This window comes from Pinus tabuliformis, chromosome 3_1 (genome assembly GCF_031772625.1).
Source record: "Pinus tabuliformis cultivar Carrire ecotype Pingquan chromosome 3_1, CPIR1, whole genome shotgun sequence".
NCBI lineage: Eukaryota > Viridiplantae > Streptophyta > Pinopsida > Pinales > Pinaceae > Pinus > Pinus tabuliformis.
Genome location: NC_142301.1, coordinates 113943964 through 113966470, shown reverse-complemented (window position 1 = coordinate 113966470; position 22507 = coordinate 113943964). Strand labels below are relative to the sequence as shown.

Genomic DNA, 22507 nt, shown 5'->3' with positions numbered 1-22507 from the left:
TGCAGGTGACCTTGCTGCGAGATAATTTGCCCTTGCTGTTGCGTGGAAAGCCCTTTTTGTAACAAAGGTTGCCTTTGTTGTTGCAAACATTGTCCTTGCTATTGCAAGGGTACTTAACAATTCCCGGGAAATTACCGAACTGAATATGGTCGTAGCCAGGCTGGATGTACTGCCTGGATGGGATGGTTTAAAGTTGATTAACTAGTCCTTGGGAACTATATGGAATGTAAGGATTTTGGTTATGGACCTAAGCCCCATAAGGCTGCTAATACTGAACGGTGTTTGATCCAGACAGACCACCAGGATTCTGAACATGTTGGTACTAGACATTGCTTGATCCAGTAGGGTCAGAAGGGTTGTAAATAATACCAGAAGAGGGATGGTTTGTACCAAGCATGTGATTTTGTGAGCCGTTCACATTAGTGGCACCTGACACCATAAAGACATTCAGATTCCCCCCCCAAGGTGGTGGCACAATCTGGCCACTGACTAACGGGACAGAAGAACTGGTAGAGACAATATTTAAAACCACCAGTTGTGACTGACGTGTAAATGGGATTGATGGTACAAGAGTGTTCGAGACGGTGGGTTGCACCGGGACTGGAGTAACAACTAGTTGGGAGGTCGTGTTCGTGGCGAACGGACCTGACGTAGGTTTGACACCTGATGCCCAAACATAGTTATGGTAGAGTGATGAGGCACTCGATGTGCCCAAAACTAAGTGCCCTAAAGACACATAGCTGGGAGGTAAGCTGATGGGAATACCTTTTGAATAAGGGAAACCCTCAAGAGGGAACTACAGCTACAATTCTTCTCCCTCAACAGTGTGTGGAGTTGAGACTTCGGGCTCATCCAGAGAAGTGACTAGAGCATCGCCCTCATGTTCCATGTCTAGAAACAAACCACGACAGACATCCAAATGTGCACTAGGGGATAGTTCCAAAGAAACACTCGGTTGATCGTATGGACTGTAAGGGCGCTGTGGTGATATCTCAACAGTGTCAAACAAAGGTTTCAAAGGATAGATAACTAGTCCAAGCTGACCGTCAGTGGTCGGTGAGTTCTCTGGAGTTCGAACAGGATTATCTGGAGATTCTGGGTCAAGACCAGCAAATGACCCTGAATCGAAAGTAGGTGGAGGACGAGATGATAATGGTTGAACACTCAAAACAATTGCGAGTTCAACATTTTGGTCCTCAAATGGCTCTGATAACTCAGGAAGTGGCTCCTCGGACAATCTTTCAGACAAAGGAGAGGAAGAGGAAATGGGTGAACTAGATGGTTCAACCATGATGACCTTGCCTTAGTTGACAGAACAAATAACTTCAAGGCTTTAAAAATTTCCTTTTAAGGGAACTCATGATTTGTACAAAAATCTAACAGGGTGTTTTGGATCGTGGGCAATCAATTATTTAAGACACATAAAATATTGATGTTCTTTCGTTTTTGAAGAGTCGAGAAAGAAACAAAGATGAATCTATCACTTTCGATTGGAAACGAGCTCAAAAGGACAAGTGCTCGGATGATCTTTTAAGTTTAATGAGTCAAAAAGATAAAATGACTACTCTGGATGATCTAGGTAAACAGGATTACCAGGCAACTGTGAACTGCAGAATACCTCCTGGCGAACCAAGAAGTACGAGAAGGCAATCTCCCCAAATGTTGTGTTCGGTGTATCATGTTTGCAAGGCAGCCGACTCGGCTTCCTAAGGATAAAAGGATTTCAGCCTAGTGGGGTCTCCCATTATATAAGCGATGGTACGGGGAGAAAAAATCTGTGCTAGCGCTGTATAATGCTGAAGCTAATGACAACTGCTAGGTTTACAGATTCTGAAACACGTCTCTTGCCTAGACCTTCTAGATGTGATCGTTAATGTCAAATGTGCCTTAGGTAAATTGAATTCATTTTAGAGTTGATCTTGAGTTAAGTTTCAGTTTTCAGGTCCTAGCAATGCTACTCGAAAAACCTAAAATGCAATTAAATGGGACAAGACTCTTTCAATTCAATGGAATGCTTAAACTAGAGAGGGTAGAAACTACTCAATCAAATGAAAAAAATCAAGCAACTGAAAATGAAATGATTTTCCACTTTTTCACTTTTTGAAAAAATAAACTAATGAAAAATGCATTCCAATTCCTAATTTCTTGACAAGGAATTTTCTATTATTCCTTTCGAAATTAAAAAATTTCTCTTCCTTTTCAAATGCTGATGCAATTCTATTTTCTAAGATATGTGAATCATAATGAAGCAACAGGCTAGAATTTCATATCTTCTCATAAAACAATGAAACAAACTTTTGCATACAATCTTTAAATGAGAAAATTTTCAAGACTATGAGCTCTTCAAGCAGATGAAAACATGAAAAGAGAAGTTCATTCAGATTGACTAAGCACCAACTTTGCCAAACACAAGACCAACAATGTAATCTATGTTAGAAAAAGACGTTCAAACTAGTAAACAAAACTTTTTCAAACTTGTGCAAAAAGAGGTTAAAGTCGTATAAGGGACCAAAAAAAATGCAAAGAGAAAACACACCCATAACCAGACTCGATGAGTCCACAAGCTGTTGAATGGACGACTAGTTAGATGTCCTAGTGTCGCTGGCTACTCAATGACTCAATCAATCAAACAACTAGATGACAAGCCTACAAGAAAGCAAAACCAAATGAAAAGTAGCTTTCTAATCAGGGATAAAAACAATCAAAAGGCTCATAGAGTCAAAAACACAAGAGCAGAACACACTGGCCAAGATTGGGGTCTAGCCCTAATATTCACTTACAGGAATCGACATGACTGCCTAACTGACAACAAGCGCCAGAGATGCGACTGTTCCTCTGCAATTTGCACTAATCGGCGTGACTATCAGCCGATTAAACACGGTGTTTGAGGAAACTAAGAAAAACAAAATCAAAACAGGGACCAGATCTGTTATTATGATTTTTAGACTTAAGCCAATAAGCAGGAGAAAAGCAACAAAACAAAAGGGAAAACACAAGACTAGCAAAGTTCTCACGAAATCATGAAATCCAAAACAAAACAAAAAAAGATGTGATCTCCCCAGCGGAGTCACCAATTTGTGGTGAAGTAAAATTATAAGTGTGGTCACGAATGAATCCTCTAGCTCGATAATGGGTCTAGCCACAATAGGTACATTCTATGGAAGATTTCCTTAGGTTAGGGTCAATCAAGAGGGCCTACCTCTTGGTCGCTTATCGTGCTTTATGATGTCTTCACTTGCTCGCTCCAGCAATCTCTTGCTTCCTTCTTCAAGCTCTTGAAACAAGTAGACAACAACAACACACAAACATAATAATAGACAAATTGCAATTCAACCTACTTAATGAGTCAAGAAGAATCAAGACATGAATATGTAATATTATGAAACATGTAGGAAATCAATCGATAGTTGCATATATTAATATCAAAGAGATATTACAACCATTCGTCTTGATGTCGCAGTCTTCTTCTGACAAGACCAGGTTCCCACACACTTCTGCTAGCACTTCATGATGGCTTCAAAAAACAATAGTTTAAAGACTCTTCCCTTTAGGCTTCAATCCAAACCAAAAAAAACTTCTCCCTCACACAACTAGATGGCTACAACTAGTAACAGCTTGCTTGTCAAACCAAAATAGTATACTCACACTCAGCCAACACTCTAACTATGTCACTAGTTTGTTCTTGGGAAGAAGGGAGGTTTATATAGAAAAGATGGATGGGAGATGGATCCTCTTCTCATGGGAGAAGGACTTATCCCTTGAGGTAGTTCCACCATTATAGGGGAAAGGAGCCCAAACTGTCATCCTTGACCCCATCTGGCCAAACCATTTACCAGACTTTCGTTATGGAGCTTCTAGAGATGGGAGCTTCAGCGCTAATTTAAAAAACTTTTCATAACAGGACCGACACGACTGGAACATGTTGTGTGTGGAGCATGATAGTTCAGAGGTATTTGCTTCAGCCGGATGTATACCCCAGGAAGTTTTTACACCCCTCCACGCGAGGGGGTGCGGGGGGGACTTGTCCCCCCCGCGAGGGTCCGGGGGGGCCGATCCCCCCCGGCTGGGGGGTCCGGGGGCCAGCGGTCCCCCGGTGGGGGCTCGGGGACAACGCCCCCGAAGCTAAAAACAAATGTAAAATTACCTTGTAAAAGTATAGTAATTTCTAGTCAATCTGGGCCGTTCATTAGGCAGATGATCTGACGGTAGAACTTATGTTTAGTTTAGGGTTTTTTTCCCTAGAAGGCAACCCCCTCTCTTTGTATGAGGGCATTGAATTTGAGGCTGAGATATAGATGTGTATTCTGTGAGCAAGAAACTGAGAGGTGAGACTGTGAGAGAAAACAGAGGATATTACAGCGGATTTGATGTAGGTTGTGTCTCTTCATTTTGCTGGATAATAGAAAGGAAGGACTGGCTATTCGGGGTGGACGTAGCCCAAACTGGGTGAACCACATATATCTGTGTTTCTCTTGTTTTATGCGTTCTCTGTGTTTATATTTCTGCAATATTTTATGTGTTCCATTGCTCCGTAATATATAATTTTCTAACAGAACATAGCTCAGTCGCACCGGTTGATGCGGGGAATAGTGCTAATATCTGCACATTGGCGTAGGGGAGACAAAGGCCATTAGCAACGGTCTTGTAAATTGGGCAACACAGAAGTTTTAGGGGAAATGGTGCAAAAGGGAAATGATCTGCTCATGAAGAGGGACATAATGGGAGTTTCTCCATGAAGGAAAAGCATGCGGTGTTCACTGTAGAGGTCCTCCAGGATCAAGGAATGGGGAGTATAGGGACAGTGACAAAACGTTGTGTAACACCCCTACAACCTCAAGTGACTTTTAAGCCATTTGACAAGTGGGGCATGGACTTCATTGGGTCTATCAACCCTCCTTCAAAGATAAAACAACACATCATTGTGTGCACTAATTATTTGACTAAGTGGGCTGAAATTAAGGCAATTAAGGCATCAACAGAAGAAAATGTGGCTGAGTTCCTAAGGGAGAACATATTCTACAAATTTGGGTACCCTAGAGAGCTAGTCATAGACCAAGGCAGCCAATTTACCTCTAGCATGATTGAAGAACTGCTCAGCCATCACAAAATCAAGCATAGGACCTCCACTCCTTATCATCCATAAGATAATGGGCAAGTGGAGGTGACCAACAGGGCACTTGTTATGAAACCAGCTCAAGAAAAGATAGATCAACGCCTTAGAATTCAGCCTCTTCGAAGGGGCAACCTCCTTTACATTACATAAATGAACAATTCTTGGATGATTCAAATGACAAAACCTCCTTTCTATATATAGGAGTCTAAGGAGTCACAATATAATCCAGCCACCCTAACAATAATAATATAAAGCCACAAAAATAACAATAGAGGGATTCTATGGGGCACAGTAATAGCAATATGGGGGCAATAGGGGCACAAAAATATTATTAAGGGGTATAACTACAATAGTAATGGGGTAATCACTAGTATTATAGGGACCCAACATGCCCCTCTCCTTCAAAAAAGTGTTGTCCTCAACGCTTGAGTAGTTCTGGATACTTCTGCATAAAATTCTCATCCTCCCATGTGGAATCCTCAATGGATAAGTTCTTCCACTTGATAAGATACTCTGAAATTGATCGATTTTGTAGCTGTAGAGTTCTTGTTTTTGTGACTGCTTCCGGTTCCAATATAATTTTTCCTTCCTCGTCAAGTTCTGGCAATATTGTTTGAACTGGGAGCTTGTCACCTATAACCTTCTTTAAACATGAAACATGGAAAACTAGGTGCAATCGAGAAGCTGCAGGAAGCTCCAATTTGTATGCCATAGTACCAATCTTTTGCAACACCTTGTACGGACCATAATACTTTGGTGATAATTTATTATCCTTCTTAGCTTGATTGAGGGACATTTTCTTATATGGTTGTAGCCGTAGGAATACCCAATCACCTACATCAAAACTTCTTTCACTGCGATGTTGATCTGCCTGTTGTTTCATTCTATTATGTGCCAACACGAGGTTATCCTTTAAGAGTTGGAGGACTTGTTGTTGATGTTCGATGTGATGTTCCACTGCCTGAACCTTAGAATTTTCTCTTAAATATGATGTGATGGATGGTGGTTGATACCCATAAAGTGCCATAAATGGGGTCATTTTTGTTGTTGTATCGAAGGAAGTGTTATACCACCATTCAGCCAGAGGCAACCATTTGACCCATTGTTTCTGTTTATCAGATACAAAGAAACGAAGATATCCTTCCAAAAATTTGTTTACTATCTCAGTTTTCCCATCAGATTGAGGACGATAAGATGAGCTATGACCTAACTGAGTACCAAGACAAGAAAATAATTTTGTCCAAAAATTTCCAGTGAAAATGGGATCTCTGTCACTTACAATAATCTTTGGGTTTCCATGTAGCTTTTGAATTGTTTCCATAAATGCAGTAGAAACTGTACTGGCTTTAAATGGATGTGATAATGCACAAAAGTGTGCATACTTGGTAAGTCTGTCAACTACCACCATGATGACACTCTTTCCCTCAGACTTGGGTAAACCTGTGATAAAATCCATTGAAACATCCTCCCAACGTTGGCTTGGAATGGATAAAGGTTGTAATAGACCTGGTGTCTTAATTGTTTCAACTTTATTTTGTAAGGGGTATAACTACAATAGTAATGGGGTAATCACTAGTATTATAGGGACCCAACAGCACTAAAGAACATCTTAACCAAGGTAGTGAGCAACAGCAGGAAGGATTGGGCAGAGAGACTAGTTGAGGCCACCTGGGCCTATAATACAACACAGAAGACCACCACTGGATTTACACCCTATGAACTGGTCTATGGGAAAAAGGCTTTGCTTTCCAATGAGTTTGAATATAACACATTGAGGATGGCAGCCCAACTAGATTTGGATCTTAGTCATGCATAGAAAGAAAGGTTATTACATTCGAATGGCTTGGATGAATTAAGAATGCAGGTCCTCCTACATACATAGATAGTTCAGCTTTAAAGGAATATATGGCATGACAAACACATTAAGGAGAAGAAATTTTAAGAGGGAGACTGGGCATTGTTATATGATTCCAAGTATAAATACTTCAAGGGCAAGCTAAGGACAAGATGGCTTGGACCTTATTTGGTGGAAAGATGCCATGACAATGGTTCAGTGCAAATCAAAACTATTGATGAAGAAGCCATTCCATTGCTTGTTAATCGACACCGATTGAAAATGTACAAGAGGCTTTTATCAAAACAAGAGTTCATTGACAACATCAATAATACAGTGATGATGGTGGAGCAAGTTCCAGCTCCTCCCTCATCAGGTCACTGATAAAAGAATTCAATTTTGATAACTGGTAACTGATGTAAGGTAAGTATGGGTACGAGCTGGTTGAACACGGCGGAATGGAGCAGGGGAGGGTTTCGAGTCTTGGTCAGAGAACTGAACCTCGAACAGGGTTTGGGTAGGCAGACGAGACCTGACGCCCTACACAGCTGCCGACGCGGGAGCTTTCCTTTCAGCTATTGCAACTGGCAGATGGAGGTTAAACCGTGTTTTGGCATTTTCTTTTGGTCGGTAATGTAAAACATTATTATTGTCAACTGTCTGCTGTCTCCGTTCACTTTGGTCTGTCGGTAGTCTTTTTACCTTGGAAGTTTCAACCATGGTTAAACCCGCCGAGTTTTTAGCACTGGACCCAGATGTTGAAGATATTCTCTCCATGTGGGGGAAGGAAATCAATTCTCAGAATGTGGATTACTATTTTGGGTCTGTAGAAATTCCTAGACTGGAGTCTGTATCTCAGGCGGAGACCCCTCAGGTTTTATCCCAAGGCAAGGGGCCGGACAGAGTGGTTCAGAATGATGGTTCAGAGGTCGGCCCTATACAACCAGAGAAAGGGTCTGAATCGAGAGGGGTGAATGCGGCCAGTTTGCCCACGGACCCAAAGGGTAAATCACTAAAAACTCGGTTTACAAACCCTAAGGGGCTCGAAGAAATAACCCATTTAGGGTTTCCAGCAGGCTTCGAGCAACCTAGATTTCCAGGAGTTTCAACCTCGATTACGAGGATTTCCCTTCCAAGAGAACCCCAAGGCCAACTTGAGACTCAAACAAGCGAGCTCGGCGTTTCTTTAGCAGGTGGGCAGGAGGGTAATGATGGCTTGGATGCGGATAACTTGTTCTCTGGGAATGACGATTTGGGTCTTTCAGGACAGATCCCGCCTTTGTGGGAATCAGATACCCTATTGGGCTCAGCACAGATAACCCCAGATAATAACGAGGATCGTGAAGGAAGAAGACCGGCGGTGGAAAGCTCAAGGCAAAAAGGAGCGACAAGGAAACAGAAAAGACCCATTGGAACACAGGTGATAGCGGACAATCTGGTACTGGGGATGGAGGTGTCCATGATAGAAGCTCTAGCGGTTGCAGACTGCACTTTGGTAGGCAGAGTCAGAGGTAAGCTATATACATCTGATTTTCTTCAAGAATGGGGTGAAAGAAGTTTCACGTCAGAGAGACCTGTACATTTCGAAGCCCTAGTATTAGCAAAAGGTTGGTTCAAGTTCAGATTTGATGACAGAGAATTGGCGGATTGGGTCCTGCAGCGTATATGGCATATTGATAACATACCTGTTCTGTTAAAAAAATGGTCTCCTTTGTTTGATGCTATCAAGGAGCGCACGGATGTATTTCCTGTTTGGGTGCGTGCTCCGGGTTTACCCTCCTTACTATGGACTGAGGAAGTATTCAAAACCATCGGTAATAGGTTGGGGGCATACATGGATGCGGATATGTCTTTCTTGACAACGAAAAATAGGGCAATTGCGCGCATTCTAGTCATGCTCAAACCGAGCGGGGGCCTGGCAAAAAATATTAATCTACAATTCCATGAATATGTATATGAGCAGATTTTAGACTACGAATACTTGCCTTTTAGATGCCATTGGTGCCACGAGTATGGGCATATGGCAAAAGATTGTCCACATAAGAGAAGAAGGAGACATTTTCGTAGGACAACTGCTCACAGAGTAAATGTTCAAGACGATGTTCAGATGATGATGGAGCAGGACTTGCCAGAGCCACAAGACCCAATGAATCTGGAGGCAGAGGAGACAGAGAAAGGGCCAGCGGATGAATGCGAACAATCTAAGGAAATGGCGGTGGAAAATGGCAAAGATCAGGAAGCTGTGGAAGGGGTCGTCGAGGAAATAGCTAAAGACCAGGAAGCTGTGAAAGGGTTCGTCGAGGAAACAAATCAAGACCAATCCGACGAATCGGAGAAGGGTAAGTGCTCAGGGACTCCTATCTCCTCTTTTATATCTCCTGAGCATCCTTATGTAAATCATAATATTGCTTCTTCGTCATATAAAGAGCAAGAAAATTATAATGTTGATAATATGGATCATATAATGTTAAATCCGGATGTGGAAACATTAACTGAAACCTTACCGCTTCTGGATATAAATTGTGAAGACAAATGGCCTCCTCTCTCTCTCCCTGTGACCCGGACTCCTTGCCCATACAATCTGAGATCTTTGGGTGGGAACCAAGTGACTCAGGGGTCTTTAGGTGCGCTGGGAATGATACCTTCACAGAACAAATCCAAAAACAAACGTGGACGGAAATCTGATCTGTCCAAGGCGAAACTTAAAGCAAAGATGGATGTTGCAGATGGTAAACAATATTCCATCCCGGGGGTTCTTAGAGCAGCACATCCCCCTGAGGGAGTAATCAAATGATCCTGACATCCTGGAATTGCAGAGGTTTGGCCAGCAAACCTAAAAAACTGGCCTTGAAAGAATGGATTTTCAACTCAAAAGCAGATGTTATTTTTCTGCAAGAAACCCTGGGGAAGGCTTATGAGATTGAAACTATGCTTAATTCCCTTCTGCCTGGGTGGACTTTCAGTGCTATGGATGTCTTTGGACATTCGAGGGGAATTGCAATTGGGTACAAAGAAGGGAGGGTTAAAGTTCTCAATAACTGGGGGATGAAGAATGTTATGGGAATGGAGATAATATCCCCTGATTTCCTTTTCCCCATCACCATAGTAAATATCTATGGGCCATGTCAAGGCAGGGAATTTTTCTGGGATGAATTGATGACAAAATCTATTTTGAAAGCACCTGTGATGATTATGGGAGGTGATTTAAACTTTACTTTGGGTAGAGCTGAAGCTTGGGGACCATCGGCGAGAGAAGATCCTCTTACAGATTTTTTCCATAATCTCATCACAGAGAATAACTTTATTGACCCTCTCCCGATCAAGCTAAAGCCTACTTGGAGGAACCGAAGGGTAGGAGCAGACAGGATTGCCAAAAGATTAGATCGATTCCTGTTGTCGGACTCTTTATCCTCCAAAGCTCCTTTGATCAGACAGTGGGTTGAGGAAATAGGGAATTCAGATCACTTCCCGATTTTCTTAGACATATCTACTCCTCCTCACAAACCCCCCGCCCCTTACAAATTTAATCCTGCTTGGCTACAAGATCCAACGTTCAGCAATCTGTTTAAAAAAACTTGGATTCACCCTGAACACAATGCAGGCGAGGAGAAAAGCTTTTTGTTCATGGAAAATTTAAAAAGATTGAAATCAGCTACAATTTCATGGGCAAAGGATAGGAAATTGAAACAAAATGAGGAGCTGATCTGTATAAGGGAGGAGCTGAAACAGATGGAGGGTTTGGATTCAGACGGATACTCATCTCAAGAATCTAAGGATAGAATCCTTCTTTTGGAGAAGCAGCAAACCAAAATTCTTTTGGAAAGGGAAGAAGAATGGAGAATAAAGAGCAGGGCAATTTGGCTAAAGTCTGGGGATGAAAACACTAAATTTTTTCATAATTTTGCAAAAGGAAGGAAATCAATAAACACTATATGGCTCCTTAAAGATGAAGAAGGAAGAGATGTCAGGTCCTTTCCAGAGCTTTCTGGTTTAGGGAAAAGACATTTTCAAAACATTTTTGCTGATCAGGGAGAGGCTACTATTGCAGAAGTCTTTAAAACTGTGCAATGTTTTCCCAGATTCATTGAGGAAGACGAATCTGAAGATCTTACAATTCCGGTCACTAAGGCGGAGATTGAAGCAGCTATGAAGCTTATGGGCAAAGACAAAAGCCCAGGCCCTGATGGCTGGACAATAGAATTGTTTCTCCATTTTTTTGATCAAATTGGAGACGAGATAACTGAAGTAGTTGAAGAGTCAAGACTGAAAGGAGACATCTATAGACCATTTAATTCAACATTTATTGCTCTCATACCAAAGAAGAATGAGCCGGAAAGTTTTGAAGATTTCAGACCAATTTCATTGTGTAACTGCATTTACAAGATTATTTCAAAGGTTATAGCCCTCAGATTAGCTCCAATCTTGTCAAGGAACATATCTATGGAACAATTTGGGTTCCTGGATGGCAGACAAATCCATGAAGCTATAGGGGTCGCTCAGGAGGTAATCCATAGTGTCAAAATGAAGAAAAAGAAGGGTGTTGTTCTCAAAATTGACCTTTCCAAAGCATATGATAGGATAAGCTGGCTCTATCTACGAATGCTTCTAACTCATGTGGGATTCAGCTATCCATTTGTCAGCTGGATCATGGGGTGCATTACAAATGTCAGCTTTGCAGTTTTGGTCAATGGAGCTGCCTCTTCCTTTTTTACTAGCCAGAGAGGCCTCAGACAAGGGTGTCCTTTATCCCCTCTCCTGTTTCTCCTTATGGCTGAAGGGCTTAGTAGACTGATACATAAAGCCAGAAGTGAGGATAAGGTAAAAGGTATTGAGGTAGCAATAAATCTCTACATCACCCATCTTCTTTTCGTTGATGATATATTGATTTTTACTAATGGTAATTACAGCGAATTAAAGGAGATAAAATGCATTTTTTATCTTTTTCTAAAAGCAACTGGAATGCAGATAAATTCTGTGAAATCACAAGTTTGTTTGGCAGATGTGGATAGAAGGGAAAGAAATCATTTGGCCGATCTTTTTCCTTTTCCTAGCCAATCTCTGGATGTTCCCTTCAAATACCTGGGTTTTTGGTTAAAACCAGTTGCTTACAGAAAAGAAGACTGGAACTGGATCATAGCAAAAATTGAAGCCAGAATCTCACATTGGAGCTATAGATGGTTGTCCAGAGCAGGTAGGTTGACTCTTATTAAATCAGTCTTTTTAGCCATCCCAGTTTACTGGGCTGCCCTAACTTGGATTCCTAAAGGTGTAATGGAGAAAATCAGAAGAATTTGTTGCAGATTTTTATGGGCAGGCTCTAAGGAATCCTCCGGTTTACCATGGGTGGCATGGGACAAAGTGGCCAGACCAAAAGAGTGGGGAGGTTGGGGGATTAAAAGACTTCCTGAGTTCAGCACTTCGTTAGCAGCAAAGTCAGGTTGGAGGCTTATAACTATAGAAAACCTGTGGACAAGGGTGGTTAAAAGGAAGTATATAGATCCAATGCCTTTGGAAGATTGGATTAGGAGTCAGAATAAGAAGGCAAAAAACTCTTCTGTAATTTGGAAGGCCACGGTGGATGCATTCTCAGTGATTGAGCAAGGGTTAGCATGGAAAGTGGGAGATGGCAGACAAATCAGGATTGGCAGAGACCCTTGGGTTGGGTGTAATGAAGCTTATGCCTTATCGCCAGGGCTTCTTCGACATCTTGAGTCCAAAGGTATCACCTCAATAAATCAGGTGGAAAGAGTTGGGCAGTCTACTATTTGGGGACAGGCTTGGAAGGATGATGAAGAGTTAGGGCTAAATGCTAGATGGAAGAATGAATGGATAGGCTTCATCAAAGAACTAAAACGATCCAATGTTAGGATAAGAGAGGAACCTGACAGGTTAATGTGGGCTCACAGCAAATCTGGGGGGTATTCTCCAAAAGAGGGATATTCTTTTCTATTGGGAAAGATAGGATGGGGAGTTCCGGAATGGTGGTCCAAAGTTTTATGGAAACTCAAAAGCCCTGCCAAATCCAAGCTCTTTCTCTGGTGTATTTTAAAAAGGAAGGCTCCAACATGGGAAATTCTACAATCTAGGTTTTTAGCTGGTCCAGGGCGATGTCCTCTGTGCAAATCTGATGAGGAAACTACAAATCATCTTTTCACCACCTGTTCTTTCTCGAGGAAGATTTGGGAGGAGGTCACTGGTTTTCTCAAGGTAAAAGCACAGTGGGGAAATGATCCGCTGGGCGATACTTGGAGGAAATGGTGGCAAACTTATTCGGAAGGGAATATGAGGAACTTGTCTATTATCTTCTGCTGGGGTGTGTGGCTTGCGAGAAATAAGAGTCTGTTCCAAGATCAAAACACACCGACTTCTGTTATTGCCTCTAATATCACAGCCATTTATTCTGCTCTGCCTCCTCCTGAGGAAAAAAAATCCAGAACAAACCAAAATAACATCATTATACAGGAGGATATCCCTTGTGGTTTCTTTGATGGAGCCTCACAAAACAATAGGGCTGGTGCAGGCATGTGCATACATATCAATTCAGAACATACTCTAAAAGCCTCGGTTGGGCTGGGTACAGGAACAAATAATTTTGCAGAACTTTCTTCCTTACGTCTCCTATTATGCTGGCTACAACACAAAAACATCAACTCTATTCAGATATTTGGGGATTCTCTTAATGTTATAAATTGGATCAATGGTTTAGCTGCTTGTCAAAATCAAATTTTGATGACAATTGTTGAAGAGATTTTATATCTGAAGACATTCTTTAACAGGTTCTCATTATGCCATATCTACAGGGAAAGGAACGAAGAAGCAGATCAGCTATCTAAGGCTGGTCTACAACAGGATCTGGGCAGCTGGGCGATAGAAGAGATACATCAGGGGCAGTCTTACAAAACAGACCAGCCTCCTTATGATCAGCAACAGTAATTTCAGAATATGATCAGCTCCATTTTTGACGACACCATTTACAGTTTCTCTATATACTGTTACATATTTTGTATATATTTTTCCTTAGTAGTTTTATCATTCGGCAGATAGATCATAGTATACAGACCTCTTTTTAATATTTTTTGAACATTAATATTGCTGGTGGACATACTTTTTTGACTGTACGGGATTGTTTTTTCTTTCTCTGAAGGAGACTCCGGTTTACACTTGCTATTTTGATTTATGGATTTTAATCCTCCTCTCGGGAGGAAGACTACTACAGGTTACAATCAGCAGAAAAGCTCTCTGAGGGTTGAGCTGTGAATGTACTAATGAGCCCAGCATGGCTTAAGAACAATTGTATGTAAACTTTTTATTATCATAATAAAAAGTTGTGTTTTTTTCCCCGGAAAAAAAAGGTCACTGATAAAGGAAAAAAAGAATAAGGATTCATGTGAAAACCTCCATGAGGCACCTGAGTCCCATATTTGGGTTGAAAACCTCATGAGGCAGCCCAAGGATGAGAAAAATGAAAAGGATAAGAAGATCCATGGGTGAAAACCTTCCTTGAGGCACCCAGGGCAGATATTTAGGGTGAAAACCTCTCTGACACAGCTTAGGTGTTTTCTAAAATAAAAATAAAAATATATATATAATAACAAAATAAAAAAAAACATAATTGTTATTTGCAAGTGGGTGAGAAAGACAAGAAAGGAGCAAAGAAAAGATCCAAAGGGAACCCTGCCTCACATATATTCATCTCCTCCACTCCTTAACATGCATCCCTCCATCAATCCCAATGTTTTTTACTTCATTTCTTCAATTCCGTTGGGCAGCAGATCTCCCCATAGCATGTTTTTGGGGCTTGAGGCCCGAATTTTCGTCAAGTGTAAAATAAAGACCCTGCGAAATGCGGGCGCGGAACGCGAGAGTCTAGGGTTTTCCGCCCTAAGATAATGTAATTTAATGTAAAGTGTGTCGGCCTACCCATGGTCTGCGGGCCATAGGATTGTATAAATAGAGCGAGGCTCTACGTGTAAAGAGAGTCTTAAGTTTTGACAAGTAATAGATAGAGGTGAAGGCATGGTTAGAAGATAGAAGTGAATTTGAAGTGTATTGGGTCATAGTGATAGGTGGAGGCTCTACAGCTGAGTGCATAGAGGTCTAGTAGATTCCGCAGCTGAGTGTGTAGACCCCTGCAGCTGAGTGCGCAGGGTGAAGTCGAGTCTGTATTGAATTGATCTTGAAAGGAATCATTAATAAAGATAAGTTGGTTTGACATATTGTGCATCTGGTCCATAGATATGTATTTGAATGTTATGTGTTGATAATATTTGTTTATTTATATGCATGCACTTGTATGTATGCTTATGAATGGAAATATTCTAAGTAATTAACGAACAAACTCTTATTAAGGAAGACTGGGGTAACTAATACTGATCGCACTGTGACTAGATCTGCGTGAAGATCCCGCTAGTGCATGAAATCTGGTAAGTGTGGAGGTCGAACCGCATACCTGTCACTCATATCAGATATCCCAAGGATGTGGAAACCTGGTTCTAGCACCCTCCCATACTACTTTAGGTGAGACCTTAGTCTGCGCTCCACAGACTATTTCCAAAAGGGCCATTAGTACTGGGATTTGTTTGGCTAAATCACTTCTGAACCTGGGTCAGGCCCCAACAAGCCAACAAATGGTTCCATTGCCAAGACTAGGATCTGCCTAAGGGATGCCTGATGTCGTGCCACTAGAAACCAACAAAGAAGGAAATTGAAGAGTGGTTGGATAAGAAGATTCACGAGTTTGTGACACGGGAAAACAAAACTCCACATGTATTCGAGAAGAGGTGGTTGGATTGCTACGTGTATACAGAAATCCACAAGATCTTCTTCACATCTTTTCCTTTTGAATTGTATGAGTGGATCGCAAGGTTAGCCGACAGCCAGGGAAGGTGTAAGCTTGACCAACCAATAATGTGGAATCCGGAATTAGTGTGCAGACTAGAGGCATCAAAAGATAATATCGCGTGAGTTGTGGACCATTGGCTCGACCAGATAATAGAGGGGTTTATCACTGAGTTCACAATAGACACAACCTTGAGCTACAACGAAGCAAAATGACATTTTCTCAAGGGACTACGAGGTAAGTACATTAAATCTCTGAATAGCTGGATTAAGATGTTGTTATGTGAAAAGTGGGTTATGCAAATTCATTAATGTTTGGAATGACACGGAGCGGAAAGATCTACAAAGGTAGCGAGGGATTAGGAAACAACCCCTTAACTTCACCTTCGCGAGAGAGCGAGGAAGAGCTCGCTTGGGTCTCTCCATGAAGTGCGGTCAGTTTGATAAGATAGCACATTTTGAAGTTACCAACCCCACCAATGCCACCACCCATTTCATCTCCCTCACCTCCATCTCCACCCACTCCACCTCTACCAACCCCGTAGTTCAGCATGGTGAGCGTGATCAAGCTACCCATATTCAGAGAAGTAGGGAACAAGGATCCAGACCAGTTCTGGTTCATGGTAAGAGCAGTGTGGGAAGTGCAATGGGTCACGAACGACAACATTAAGAAGGCTACATTGGTGAGCGCACTACAGGATCGCGTGTTGACATGGTATATCAAGAACTCTAATGATCACCCAAATGCAGGAATAACAGAGATCTAGAATGCACTGAACAGAGAATTTAGTTAGCCAAAATCAGAGACACAGTCAATCATCGGGTTTAAAGATATCGCGATGCTTCTAGTCGAGACCCCCTAGGATCTAGATCAATGAATGAAGAGTACAATCCATGAGGCTAATATGACGCTCATGGATGCACAAAATTGTGCCTGGTTTGTGGCATCTTTGACACTGAACCTGACGACGACATTGTCGCAACAAAAACTTTCTACCCAGGCCAAAGAGTTGGAAATGGTGATGAGGTTGCATGAGACACCGATACAAGATCCGGGGTTGGGATTTCAACAAATCCATGTGCAACTATAGAATCTCTGCCTGGAAATGCAGAACTTGAAGCAGGATAGGGCACCACGGCCAGAGGCGTGCGAGGAAGTATGGTGCATAAAATGCAAGGGCTAGGGCCATGACAAGGATCACTGTCCAGTATTCGCGAACTACTTGGTAGGAGGGGGGCCAATGCCATTGAGACCAGAGGCACAGGCAGGGCCGAGTGTGACACCTGCATTATGGTGCACGATCTGTCAAATAGGAGGAAAGCACACAACGGATAATTGTCATTTGTTTCAGAAGTATACACAGATTCCCCAGCAACTGTTTTGTAATTTTTGGAGGTCAGTGTACCACGACAAGCATACTTGTCGTAGCCACGAGTTAATGATGGATTGAACCCCAGCCTATCAGATGTAGACAGAGATGTGAGCCCTCGACCCAACGGCAGGGATGGCGTGCACTGGATTTCAAGAGCGAGGTCGAGAACGAGGAGGAATGGGACCAGGAAGGGGCCGTGGACAATTAATTTATTACAATTGCAGAGGACCTGGGCACTACGCCCACGATTGTACCAACCCGACGAGGGTATCCTGTTCATACTGTGCTTAGTTTGATCATGAAATGGTAGATTTCCTGACGGTGATCGCACAAATGTGTGAGAAAGAGGTACTCCAGCCTCCTCCGACTCAAAATATTCAAATGATGAGGTTTGAACCAATGTTGTTAAAAGCGCGAGAGGGATTAAATCGGCGCCAGGAATGAAGCGGAAAAAATTGGAAAAAGCGGGAAAAAAGTGGAAAAAAGCAGGAAAAAAACGTTTGGTACAAAAATATTCATTTTTTTTCATTTTTTTTCATTTTTTTTAATATCTAAACCATATACAACATAAAATAAATACATTGACACATAAATATGATAAGAAAACTAATATATAAGATGTTTAATATCATTTCTAGCGCTAAAATCACACATAACATTGAATCATGTCCTGAATAGTAAGTCCTGAGTCCTGACTCCTGAGTCCCAGCTCAGCCTCAAAATATCAACAAAAAATATGATAATGTATCTCATCATGTCATAATGTCATAGACTCATATACAATAAAATGAAAGTCTAATCCTATTGATTTCCTCTGCCCCTCTTGCGAGAAAATGTCACAGCTTTCTCTTTCCCTCTAGATGTAGATGCTGGTACCTGTGCTGGTGGAAATGGAAATGGAGTCTGATGTGCTCTAGAAGCTGAAGAACTAGAAGTATGAGCTACATGAGGTAGACCACGTCCTCTACTGATCCTAGTGGTAGCCCGGGTAGGCAGTGTCACCTCCTCCTCCTGCTCCTCCTGCTCCTCCACCTGCTCCTCCTCCTGCTCATCCTCCTCCTCCTCCCCCTCATCCTGCACTAACCAATCATCAGTAGAATCCATGAGAGGCCTCTTGGCCTCAACCCTCCATGCAGCAGTGGTGTCAATCCCATCCAATGAGATGGCATCCACATCAGGTGTCCTCTCAAGTTGCCTCACCCACAATCGAAGATTGTAGTAGACGTAGACCATGTCATTAAGTCGCTGGGACTCCAACCTGTACAAAGATCATGAAATAATAATTAATAAATCCAAATTTTCATTATAAATCGTGCTGCCACGGACCCCCGAGCTTTTTTACGAAAAAAGCGGCAAAAAAATTTTAGGCGCTTTTTTCCCATAAAAAGCGCGATTAAATCGGCTTAGGGAAAAAAGCGCGCTTTTTTGAAAAAAACGCGATTTAATCGCGCTTTTAACAACACTGGTTTGAACCACGCGAAGAAGACCCAAATGTGAACATGGTGCTCAGAAGCGGTGCGACCACAGGGGAGGATAAGGGGGAGCAGCCCGAGGAAGATACATGGGTTCGCAAGGCTCCTACAAAGGAACCTGAGTTTGACATAGAACGCGCAAAGGAGATGTTCATGGAAGCTAAGAAGAGCTTCGTGGAAGCCTCCACTTCAGGTACTAAGGATCAACCAGAGCCGGGGATGGATCCTTCTATGCTTACTACCTTTCTGGAGACATGCATGAAACTGCTGCGCAACAACAAGGCAGTGAAGGGACTACAAGATCTGATAACTCAGTGTGCGAGGTCGGGAGAACCGCACGTAGTCTAGAAATTGGGGAAGCATACATTTCACACTGGGAGGGAAATGAGATTGACGGCTTAGATTGGCGAATATGAAATGGATCAGGTAATCCTAGACCTGGGTTTGGATGCGAATGTATTGCCAAAGTAGACATGGGAAGGCATGGACAGGCCCCCATTACAGTGGTCCCCTATTCAATTACAAATGGTGAACCAACAAAAGATTTTGCCCATGGGGAGGTTGCAAGGGGTAACAATTGATATCGAAGGTGTAGAAATTTTGAATAATAAGCACATATTCAACAGAGATTATCCTGATTATACACTATTGTGGAATACATGCATAATACATAACCTCCTCTACGTTGATCATCAATTTGTAGAAGAAAAAACAATAACATGGGCACATAGAAGCATCAATCACACATATCAACACAGTATTTTCCCGGGGAAAGCATCTCGCTAAAAACACCAACTATCTGTATATTATATTGATTGAGAACATGTAACAAAATAGTACAATACTCCTCACAAGTACTCAGTACTATCTCCACCTGTTACACACAATACAGCTCAGATCTGATCTCCAAATCTCCTCCGTTGCTTGCCTACCTCCACTGCACAATACCTGCTGAGAATGAATGAGAATGGCTGAACCAAACTCGTTTTTACCTCAAGAGAATCACCCACACTGGGAATCACGTGAGCAGAGGCTATATTCACTTGGTATTGGCCCAATATTGTGCAATTGTCATTGGCATTACTCAATCCATGCATGTGAAAAATCTCGCGCACAACTGATAGCAATCTCAACCTCTAACACCTGTCTCCACTGAACTGTACATGCACTGAGTTAACTAATGTATTCTTCAGTTGCATTATGAGTTAATAATTAGTGAATTAATTTATAACTAATTCACACAACTCATCACTTAGTCTATTGGCCAGTTAGACTAAATACAACTAGTTCAACTAAGTCAAACTGAACACAACTCCATTAACTGCTCATCCAACTCCACAGAACTCAACCACATGAGTTCTAACTGATGTCCTGCATGCAATAGCTCAACTGACTCATAAATAAAACGTATTTCCTTCTGACAGCTGCATGTGCCACATCTGTAGCTCAAACTGAAGTGCTCCAAGAGGATAAGATAAAGTTTATAGTCTAAATATTATGAGACAATAATATTTGACTTTTCTATTTTTGACTAGCAGTCTAAAAATAGACTCTGACCACTCCTGCTGTGATCACTTCTGCTATGTTCACTCCTGCTGTGATCGCTCCTGCTGTGATCACTCCTGTTGTGATCGCTCCTGCTGTGATCCAAAAATAGACTTTGCGCTATAAATTTCCTGCGGGCCCACTTAGTGAAGGTGACTCCTTTCCACTAAGCTCCATCATCTTGTTGCATTCACAATAAGCATTTCTTGTTGCACACTTTTCAACACTCCCTCTCAACAAGAAAGGCTTCCTCTCAAACCCGATCCTGTAACTCTGGAATGTTCTGCATGCAACACATCTGCCCGGTCCACTTGCTCCAACAACACTTGGAACAAAAGCACTCCCAACTGACCACTATGTTGGGCTAGGAACATACTCTAATGCTAAAGCTCTACCTGCTACTAACAAGTGCTTCCTCTCTGACATCTGCGCTACTACAACATCTCCATGCATCTCGCATTAGTGCACACCTCTCTATGCCACCTAGCACTATGAAAAACACTTGTGCCTCTTGCATTGTTGCAGCCTGCATGCTATGCGCTGTCCTGGGATTCCCTGCACTGTCGCTCTTTCTGCCACTCCATCCACATCTGTCTCTACCCAATCAATCAGTTCCTGCTACTCCACATCGGGGCTCCCATAGCAAGGTCTCATCCAAGAGGTTGGGTACCTCAAGGATCCTGCCCATCCTCCTTGGGACAATCAATCTACATCACCCCAGCTCCTACCTGGAGGTATGGTTGCATGTGATCCCTCAGCCCACTTGGCTCGAATTTTCCCCCTACTGGAGGTCTCTGCATGAGTAGATGTCTCTACTCGATCTCCTCTCAGCTTCCCTTGTTGTGGCTTCTCCACAACCTCCTGAAGTTGCTGCACAAATCGTGGCTCCTACACAATCGTCTGAGACTTCTTCTGGCTCTGCATGTTGAGCGGTAATATATGCTCCCTCTCAACCACCAAGTCTCCATCAGTTGCCTTGCTGCTCAAGGCTTTGCATGCATCTTGAACCTCAAGATCATACAGGTTCTTGACCCGTTAACCAATCTTCTTCACCTGTCTAGTGATGATGTGTCTAAGGAAAACCTTTCCCTTACTGAAGACTACATCATAGCCTCTGTCTTCCAGCATCGTCATTGACACCAAGTTTCTCTTCAGTCCTGGTACATACTTGACATCGGTCAAGGTAAGGTGAGCTCCATGCTCCCTCTTAAAAATAACCATGCCTACACCTGAGACACTATACTTCTCATCATTACCCATCCCTATGAGTATCTGGAGATCTTTCTCCTCCAAAGTACTGAACAAACTTTTGTCACCGGTCATGTGGAAAGAAGCTCCACTGTCAAGAAACCAACCACTTCCCACCATGAATGAAACCATGCATGCAAAGAGTGTGAAGTCCAACTCAAACTGTGAAGCAAGTGAGGCTGCCTCACCTTCAGATACTTCCCCGGATCCCTTCTTGGACTTCTTCTTTGGGCAATTAGTAGCATAATGGCCCAACTCATGACAACGAAAGCATCGCACCTTCGACTTGTCAACCTTCTTCCCATCATTGGAAGAACTGGATTCGGAAAGAGAAACCTTCCCCTTCCCCTTCTTCACCTTACTTGCTAAGGCACAGTTCTCCTCATCATGCATAGATGAAGAATTGTCTCTGGTGCGCCGTCTAATCTCCTCTTGCACAAGATCCGACCAAAATCTCTCCCATCCTGGCAATTTCTCCCTTCCATTCACCGAGTCCTGGTAGCTATGCCAACTCTTAGGAAGGCCAAGGAGTGCTAGACTCACCATATCCTCATCCTCAACAGCTACCCCCACACTACCCAGCTCATCCTGGCATTGGGTGAACTTCGTGAGATACTGGGGCATACTGTCTCCATTCTCACACCTAATGTTTCTGAGTTTATCCTTGAGCGCCAACTTCCTCTGGTCACTCTTGCTTTGGAATAATTCTGTCAACGTTTTCCACATCAAATATGGAGAAGCCTTTCCATGGAGGCTGGACACAATGTGATCCCTCACGCCCTCCAACAGAATCCTTCAACACTTTGATGTCTTCTTTTGCCAATCCCCGACTTGAATAGCATCAGTAGGTTTTGGGACATCCTCATCTATGAACTCCTTCAACCCATTATCATCTAATACCACCTCCATCCTGTCCTTCCATGCAATATAGTTTGAGTTGCCCTCAAGGGCATACTCCAATCGCAATCCGTTGAAAGACATTTCAACTTTGACACCAAGAAAATACTGCTGCAAATTCGAATTCCACCAGCTCAACAACTCAACCGCCTCTGATCTAAGATTCGTAGAAATTTTGAATAATAAA

The 22507-nt window shown here is 42.4% G+C and overlaps 1 protein-coding gene across 1 annotated transcript; it reads left to right on the top strand.

Moving 5' to 3' along the window:
* The first annotated feature begins 9737 nt into the window (after positions 1-9737).
* Positions 9738-13880, top strand: LOC149186037 (uncharacterized). Its single transcript, XM_089409211.1, has 3 exons — positions 9738-11342; positions 11913-12138; positions 12376-13880. The coding sequence occupies exons 1-3, from the start codon at positions 9738-9740 to the stop codon at positions 13878-13880; spliced, it is 3336 nt and encodes a 1111-aa protein (XP_089265337.1).
* Positions 13881-22507: the final 8627 nt, after the last annotated feature.